At 40.2% G+C, this 8,975-nt stretch overlaps 1 protein-coding gene across 1 annotated transcript in view; it reads left to right on the top strand.

The window, feature by feature from the left end:
* Positions 1–8,908, top strand: part of IGF2R (insulin-like growth factor 2 receptor) — a gene marked incomplete at both ends in the record, with an annotated part of 34,050 nt that extends 25,142 nt beyond the window's left edge. The window contains 11 exons of the mRNA XM_010083386.1: positions 681–848; positions 1,326–1,469; positions 2,155–2,333; positions 2,697–2,784; positions 4,253–4,459; positions 4,841–4,971; positions 5,669–5,766; positions 6,639–6,775; positions 7,395–7,585; positions 8,249–8,375; positions 8,760–8,908. Of these exons, the coding sequence (XP_010081688.1) occupies positions 681–848; positions 1,326–1,469; positions 2,155–2,333; positions 2,697–2,784; positions 4,253–4,459; positions 4,841–4,971; positions 5,669–5,766; positions 6,639–6,775; positions 7,395–7,585; positions 8,249–8,375; positions 8,760–8,908 (1,619 nt within the window). The remainder of the gene's footprint in view (positions 1–680; positions 849–1,325; positions 1,470–2,154; positions 2,334–2,696; positions 2,785–4,252; positions 4,460–4,840; positions 4,972–5,668; positions 5,767–6,638; positions 6,776–7,394; positions 7,586–8,248; positions 8,376–8,759) is intronic.
* Positions 8,909–8,975: the final 67 nt, after the last annotated feature.

Consider the following 8,975-nt stretch of genomic DNA (forward strand, 5'->3'; position numbering starts at 1 on the left):
GCAAATTGCTATGGTGAAATCTCTTATTTTCCCAGTTGTGACATTTTCATACCTAATATACAAAGGGAAGCAAGTGATTGAGCTCTCATGTATTTTGCTTTGAGAGCTTTTACCATTTTGATAATACTGCTAACCATTTTGATGACAAATACATCTCCTGCCCATAATTCTACCATTTCTTGTGGGCTGTGGAAAGGAGAACTAAACAGAACTTAACATATGCTGCTTAAATAGTATCAGCATTATTTGTTCTACAGTCATTACACTGAGCTTCTTGCAAACAAACTAAACCTCCAGCCCCAAAACTTTGCTATGTGTGATGTGATTTAGAGATTGCTGGTACAGCATGACAATGTTTTATAGGTTTTCTATTTCTTCAAATATATCATGTCAAAGACCTAGGAAGCACAATTCGGTGAAAGTGATTACACTCTTGAAATGTGTTGGGGCATTCTGGTCTCCCACTTTAGAGACAGTTGTGGCTGTTAGGCAATTTAACCCAGGTCTCTAAAGAAGCCTTGTGTATTTACAGTTAAAAAATCATAAACAATAAGATAGGGTTTTCCTTGAAGCAGTTAGTAATAAGAAACTGTTAGTAAATTTTAAAGCCAAGTGTTAGCTTGAACTTAAATTCAAATATTCCTGAGTGAACCAGCAGCAGATAAGTGTTTGTTTTACAGGAACATCAGACACATTCGTGGTGACTTTCATTTGTAATGATTCATATCCTGGAGAGCTTAAGTTTGTGCGTGAAGAGATAAACAGCATGCTGAACATCCATGATACTTTTTTTGAGTTTCACACAGCTCTGGCCTGTGCTCCTGCTCCTGTAGACTGCCAGGTTACAGGTAAGTACCTAGAATTTGGCAGGGCTCCGTCCAACAAATGTTGGAAGGATTAACTGAACAGCAAACTTGTACAGAGGAGGGCTTTAAGAATACCTATTGTGAAGACATTTGTAAGACTTGAAGTCTTCAGAGAAGTTGTAGAGACGGAGAGGAGGAGGTAAGTTGTTTGAAGCAGGCTTAGCTTATGAAGACAGGCAAGAAGCTAACGTGGAACATCATGGTATACACAAGAGAGCTGATAATTACTTTGAAAACCTTTAGTCATTATTATTACTGGGTACTGCTTCAGCCCAACTCTAAAGAAAATAGGTTAATTTAATATTGGCCTCTGGAAAAATGCATCTGTGAATTGTGGAGTAACTTGTGGGAAGTAAGTGTCAAGGGAACTCTGTTCTATGTTTGGTTTCAAACCCAATACTGCTGCAAGTATCTAGCAAGTCTTCTTTCAGCTTACTGTATGTATCACCTCTCTTTCAGATGCTGCTGGCAATGAGTATGACTTAAGTGACTTGAGCAAAGAGAGGGAGCCATGGGTTGCTATAGACACTTCAAAGGAAGCAGAGAAGCGAACGTTTTTCTTGAATGTCTGCAAGCCTCTGCCCTATGTGCATGGATGCCCTGGTAAGCCAAGTGGCAAGCATTTCTGTGCTTTGTGACTTCTGATGTGAGATCTTGTACGCAGAATGACATCCCTCGTTATTTTGGTAGGATTTCTTGAATCCTGCCTGTTCAGTCACTGAACTTGCATAGATCTGGGTGAGGTATGTCAAGGCTATAAATAAACACTGTCTCAAAATAAGAGCAGTCTTAGTGCTCATCAGGAATCTTGCATTGAGATGTGTGGGAATGCATTTGCAAAAAATGCATTAAGGGCAGTATTTGCCAGTATCGTTGATTTTATTTTTTTAAAGAAGAAAGGAAGGGTAAGCGTTATTGAAGTCTCCTAACTGAGTTAGACTGGAATGAGAAGATTATCCAATGTCTTATTGCACTTTGCAGTTTGATTTATTTCACCCATTGCTGTAGTCTTCTGTCAGTCTGGGGGAGCAGATAAGTTAATGTGGTTTTAAAGGTTTCAGTGAATGCAGGACAGTAACTTGTCCTTTTCCTCAAAGCCTTTAATTACACAATGTCTCTAAGTGTATTCATGCAAACACTTCTGTTTTGTTATACTTAAGGAGTTTGAGACAGTCTGCTTTAATGCTCAGAGCTCTCTTAAAGTACACCATCATGTTATTCTACAATGAAGCTAACTCTATTTGTCAAAGCTTTGAACTAAAATACAGGCTTTTTCTTTTTCCTGTAGGTGGTGTTGTAGGATCTTGTGTGAAATACGCTGATAAAGGCAGAAACCTTGGAGTCATTCAGATGAACCCACAGGCTGCTACTGACGGGTCATTAAGCATTATCTACTTGAATGGTGACGCATGCAAAGATAAACAGCGTTATTCTACACGTATAATCTTCCAGTGCGATCAAACAATGGTAATTTTCTGTGCCAATTGCTATTAAGGAGGATTTTAGAGCTTAGGCTGACTATAACAAAATAGACAGTGTTTATTCCTCTTGGAATGGAGAGGCTGGTTCTAAAATGTAGTCCCTTGCATACAGGCTTTTCCCTTGTCTTTCCTTACAACTGCTTTCCTGAGCCCTTCGGACACAACAGTGAACTGTTATCGTGGAATCCCGTGAGCCACCAAAAGCAGCTCTTTGTTGAAAATGAGTACTGAAATACTTGATAAGAGATCTTAGACTGTACAACTGCAATAAAAAAGGATTCTGCATGTATGCTTGGAGACTTGGAATGTAGTTGTTAGTAAGCCTCCTTCATATGGCTCTCTTCTATAGGGATCACCAGTGCTCGAGCAAGAGGATGACTGTGAGTTTGTATTTGTTTGGAGAACCTTGGCAGCATGTCCTGTTCATAAAGCAGAAGGTAAGTGTAGTTATTTGAGCTTTAAAGCATCAAACAAATCCGTACAAGAAGTAAATACTTACTGAAGCTGTGTTTGTTTCTTGCCTTGTGAATCTTTCTGTAAAAGGTGCTGGCTCGTGGTAGGATGTCCTTTCCAAGCTTTAAGCCAGCTGTCACATCCAACATTAAAAGTACATTGAGGATGACGGGCAAATATGTTTCCCTATCTATGGAGAGAAGATAAAGTAATAATGCTGTCTCTGACAAGTCATAGTACTACCTTGTTAAATCACAGGCAGACTTGCTAGTGTCTTGTAAATATTAAAGCATCACATTTCATGAGAATGTAGTTGATCCTATGCCTGGCAAGTCATTCCCTGTTCCCCACTGAAGGATGGAAGCTGTACTGTAAACTTGACCCTTGTTAGACAGTGGGGGAGAGACCTGTGGGGATAGTTTACAGTTGACTCCAAGACATTCAAGAAGGAATCACAGGTTCTAGTTCTGGTATTTGGTTGGCTCTTAGATGGGAAATTTAGTATGCAGGTATCTTCTCTGCCCTTGTGGGGTTTGTTTTTCACCTTGTAGATAATGCCTTATAAACCATCTAGACTTCCTGTAGGGGATCTGTCACAACAGTCCTAGATGTTATCGAAACTTCTGGTGATCTCAGTGGTGTAACAGGAATGTTTACAGGCTGCTGCTCTGCAGCTCACAATTACTGCGCAGGACACTGGTGACAACTTGTGGTTTTGAAGGGAGGGAAACTGATGTCTTTAACTTGGTGCCAACTTGTTGGATGCTTGAGGGGAGAATAATAATCATGATACAATCTGATGTTTTTTTAAAAGCTTCAGGGCATCGAGCAAAGAGCCATTTTAAAGCTGAAGACTTGATCAGCAGCAAAGTTACTGATGTCTGTCGGCTGATTAGACTCATGAAACTAGAATTTTCCCAAACCTTTACTGTGTACATCTTGGTAGACCCACAAGCTGTAGCTAACCTTTTGTATGATCAATTATTTCCTAAATAGGCAAACTTCATAGCTGTTAAAAGAAGCTACAAGACTGACACCTAGGAGGGCTTTTGCTTTGTCCTTGTGACCTCGCTGTTCTTTCCAGATAATTAAGCAAGTGTTGGACTTGGTGTCTCCGGTTCTGTACTTAAACTTCAGCATGGCTGAAGGAAGAACCTGTGAGGCCACTTTGAAGTAGTTTTTGAACTACAGTGTGACTTCTGCATCTTGCTGTAGTGGCAATTGTAAAAGAAATGTTCCATTTGTAGCCTAATCTCATAGTTCTGGATATTGCTGACTTCTGCAGCAAGCTGCTTAGCTGAACTCAAACAGTTCTTCAGTGTTACTGCCCTAAAGTGCCTGCCACTCGTTTTTGTGGCCTTGTCTGAGCCAGTAGGCGTTAATTGGCCTGTGTGTATTTGGTATGGCAATAGAATTCAAAATACAATTTAATATCTTAACTTTTCTTTAAAGGAGAAGATTGCCAGGTGAAAGACCCAAGGTATGGTCATGTTTATAACCTGAAGCCACTTTCCAATAAAGACATAAAAGTGAGTACAGATGAGTATGACTACTACTTCAGAGTTTGTGGAGAAATAACACAACCTTGCAAACCAGACACTCGCGGTGTGTCGTCGTGTCAAGTAAAGAAGATGGACAGTACTTTCAGAAAAGTATCAGGTATAGCACTTGGTTGGAAGGAACTTAAGAGAATGGGAAGATTAATGAGGGTGTAATTGAAGCTACTATGTGATACAAGAGGGGTTCTTGCTAGTCTTGTACATCTTAGGAGATAAAGCACCCACCGCTTTTGCTTCATGTGCAAATAAAATGTCATGTGTGTAGCTATCTTGACACAATTAGGAATGAGCTCAACTCCTACTGTACTGGAGTAATACTCATTCAATTACTAGGTCGCAAGTTTTAGAGGAAGGTTGGGATCTTTCTGTCAGTACTTTATTGTGCATGCTGTTGCTGTCTGTGTAACCCTGTTGCCAGAGGCATTAAAGCAGTCATGTATTATGGCTGAGCTGTTTACTTTTCTCAATTCTTTGCTTCTAGGCTTGCTTACAGAAAAACTGACTTTCAAAAATGGTTTAATAATGATTAATTACACCAGTGGAGAAAAATGTCATAAAATATACGAACGATCAACTGCCATATTATTCTATTGTGATAAAGCTACATCCGAGGTTAGTTTCAAAATGTACGTTTCCTGTATGTACTGTCTTTCAGAGTTGCCCTCCTCTTAATGTGTGGAAGGGTAAGGTAAAGAACATGAACTAGCTTCCTTCAAGGACTGCCTAATCACTTACAGAATAGGCAGGAGCTTGAAAGGTCCCATGAGGTGGTAAAAAATGAGGAATGTTTTGAATTTCCTGTTTGCAGAAGGTACCTTTTGTCATGCCCCAGGAAAGTCAGGGCATCTTGTTCCTTTAAGGGATGCCTGCCATTAGCAAAGCTCTTGGAGGTGTTGGGAAGGGATGTTCTCCCAGAAATAACAGACATTTCTTTGTAAGAAATAAAAGCCAGGAGGATGAATCTGCGGGAAAGCAGGTATTACGTGGCCAGACCAAAATAAGCTGGTTACTTGCTTTTGGTATCTCTCTGTACTTGTACTTTCCATGGTGCCTAGAGTTACTTTTGCTCTTCCCTGTGTTTCATGGAGGAAGCAGAAGCTCCTAATGGCTGCCCTGTTATCAGAAATGTGTGTGGATAAACTCAGGTTTGGGAGAAGCCATGCTTTCAGCTGGTCAGAGGCATAGTGTGGCTCTAAGATAGTGTGTAAATACAAGTGTCTGGATCTTCTTGAAGCAAGACAGACACATTTTGGTAGCTTCAGTGTGTCTAAATGAGAAAGTAAATCCCTTTTGTATTTTGTTCTTTCAGCCTGTATTTCTGAAGGAAACTCCAGATTGCACCTACATGTTTGAATGGCATACTCAGTATGCTTGCCCTCCTGTTAAATCTACTGAGTGCTCCTACAAGTAAGTTCTTTCCACAAACTTAAAATGAATGATGTGTGATGACAGAAACAAATACATCCTTATTGCAACTCAGTGCAGCGTTGCCACTTTAGCTATTGTGTTTTGGCTTAGTCAGTGACCAGTTATTGTGGCATTCAATGCCAATGCAATGTATTTTAAGTAACTTTTGCAATTTGTACTTCCTAAAACTAATTTCACTGAAGAAAAATATTTTCTTTGAGCTTCTTCTAGGGAATAAGCTCAGTACCAGAGTGAACTGTTGGTTATGCAGTTACTGATGATTGAACTCTGATGGTTGAACTCTGAGTATGTTGTTACAAGTGTCTAGTTATTATTTAGCTAATTTAAACAAGAATGAGACTTCTGTCTGTTTGGACTTTCCACCAAACAAAGCTCCAGAAAAAGTGTCATCTGTTTGTGTCACAAACAAGTATTAGCTCATTAAGATTTGATAATTGGGGTCAAATGTGGCTAATAATTGGCCCAGAGTTTTGACATTTGGCATCATGATAGGTTTCTACCCTAAGGTAAAACAATCTGCTGTATCTGTGCAGTTGTGCTTGCCTGTACTGAAAGCCTGTGCGCTTCAATGAAAAGTCAGGATTACTCTTGCATTGTCTGAGGGCTCTGTGCACGTGGCCGGTTACTGTGGGGATGGCTGGTACAGTGATATATCCCTGTAATGAATTTGAGGTTTGTAGGGAGCAGTGAGTCTGCAGATTTCTTTTCCAGCATGATATTCTGCTTATAGAGTTATTAGGTTAAAAGTTACTGGAGTAACTTAAGAATTGTAACTTACAATTACTTGGGTTTTTTTTGTTGTTTTTTTTTTTTAAATGCCTCTTAATTTGAGACCTTTGTCCTTCTTACAGGGATGCTGAAGGAAACTTCTATGACTTTTCATCTCTGACACGGCATAGAGAGAACTGGGAGGCAATTGCTGTGTCTGCTTCTACACAGAAATACTATGTTAATGTCTGCAAGCCCTTAGTACCATATGGTGCTGCACGTAAGAGCAAAATTATTCTCACAACCTAGGGGTGGCAAGTGGTAGGACAGTACTGTTGGCTGTTGTTCAGAGTGAAAAAATCACAAAGCAAAGTATGTGGAGACAGTGGTGTAATTTTGGCACTAGAGGGAAGGGTAGATTGTGGGCCTGATTTCCATCTGCTTGACAGATGAAATTCACTAGTGGCTCTTATCTTCTATTGATAACTTTATCACTCTAGCTCTTCCATCCTTATCCAAAGTCTGCTATATCTCTTAAAAATTAAAATAGTCTTTTGGTGCAAGTTGTTAACTTCAAAATTTTCTGTATGGTGTATTCTGACAGACTCCACATTTAGTGCAGTGGAAGCCTAGGTAACAGGCTCTAGCCTTTTACTCTGGGTGGTGGTCTACTTGCCCAGCAGTAGCCGCTGTTACCTTCTGCATGACCTTGAGTGAGGTGAGGTGATTGTTGCTACATGTGGTGGGGTTTTTTTTGGGAAAAAAACACCACACTGAGTATGATTTGGACAGTTCCTTGAAGATAGATCAACCATGATTTACCTGGAGTAGTGAAGTTTATTCCAAGCAAGTAAGCCTTAACATTTGGAGTAATAATGCAGTTTTTTTCATCTGTATAGGTTCCTGTCCTTCTGACGCTGCTGCCTCCCTCATGGAGGGTGCAAAATGTACAAGTCTTGGGGAAGTGGCTGATGGTCCCCGATGGGAAAATGGCATTTCTATTCTGAAATATATTAACGGGGAACAGTGTCCAGATAAAATTCGCAAGAAAACAACAATACTGCGCCTCAAGTGTGATGAAAACAAAATTGTAAGTGGGCTCCTTCTGGTGGGGTTTTATGTTTTCCTGAGTTGTTCATACCACTGTATGTGTATGGAGAATAGTGGGCAGTTATCCTTTCACTGATTGTCTGCAGCTGGATGGGAGCCGGGCTTATAAGCAAACTGGATTACAAGTACTTGAACTTCAGATGCTGAGCAGTGTTTAGGAGATCTTTTAGTACAATCTGCTAGCACAGATTTTATCATTTGTAGTAGCTTCAAATTGTCTGCTTGTGTCTTGAAGACAGATGTATCGCAGAATGGGAAGTGTTTCAGGTAGTAAATAGTGCTATTGGCTGTGCAGTTCTTAACTCTTGTACGTCTGTGTGCCTTGCCATTAAGTACTCTTCTGTTTGGTGAGATGTCTTACCCGCACCTTTTGGATTTTCTATGTTGCTCAGCTAGGGTGCCTTTACCTCTCCCCTCATCAGTTGTATTGCTCCTGGTAATGGTTCTGTACTGTTGTGTATTAAAATAGCCACAGTTAAATACACTGTCCTTGGGTTAATTCGCTGGACCACGATGGTCTGTTAAGTCCTAGGACTGGCATTTGAATTGAGCTCAGCTACAGGCTTCAGGGATAACCCCATGGCATGAAAACTTACAGTATTACTCTGTAGGGACGTTGCTCTCTCCACTGTTTCATGTTTAGGGATCGAAACCAGAACTTATAACGGCCATTGAAGATTGTGAATATACATTCTTATGGTTCACTGCTGCTGCATGTCCTCTTAAAAGCAACGTGCAAGATGACTGCCGGGTAACCAATCCTGCAACAGGTAAGGAGGAGGCCTTGGGATTTTTTGTGTGGAAGAGGCTGCTGGAAGCAGCACGGCTGTGTTTGTTCTTGAGGGCCTTCTTTAGAAAAGGGTGGTGTGATACCTCCTCTGGATAGAGACTGACAACCTTATTGGTGGGTAGAAATATCTTGTAAGGTACAAAAATAAATAATAAAGTATCTTGGAACAGAAATAGTCTGTAGTTCTGTAACTAGTTTTTCCTCTATTAATGAGTTAGTAACTGTTTGCCTTTCTAAGCTAGCAGACAGGTAGAGGCTGGTTGACCTTCCTACTGAATTAAGTTACTGAAAGCTTTCACTATTAAGAAATGTCTTGATTTTGAATCTGAAAAAAATATTAAATTATTCCCTGATCTGCCTACAGGCCACTTCTTTGATTTGACATCACTAAAGCGAGAGTCTGGCTATGTCATCAGTGATTCACACAACAGAAAAATTGAGTTGAATGTTTGTGCTGAAGCTAAAAGTTCGTGTGCTAATGGAGCTGGTAAGCATCTTATCCCCTCTGATGCTGTAATCACTGACTATAGAGTACCCAAAGGAAATACTTACACTCAAGTTTACAGTAAAATGCGGGGGG

This window comes from Pterocles gutturalis, unplaced genomic scaffold (assembly GCF_000699245.1).
Source record: "Pterocles gutturalis isolate BGI_N339 unplaced genomic scaffold, ASM69924v1 scaffold39705, whole genome shotgun sequence".
In the NCBI taxonomy this organism is placed as follows: domain Eukaryota; kingdom Metazoa; phylum Chordata; class Aves; order Pterocliformes; family Pteroclidae; genus Pterocles; species Pterocles gutturalis.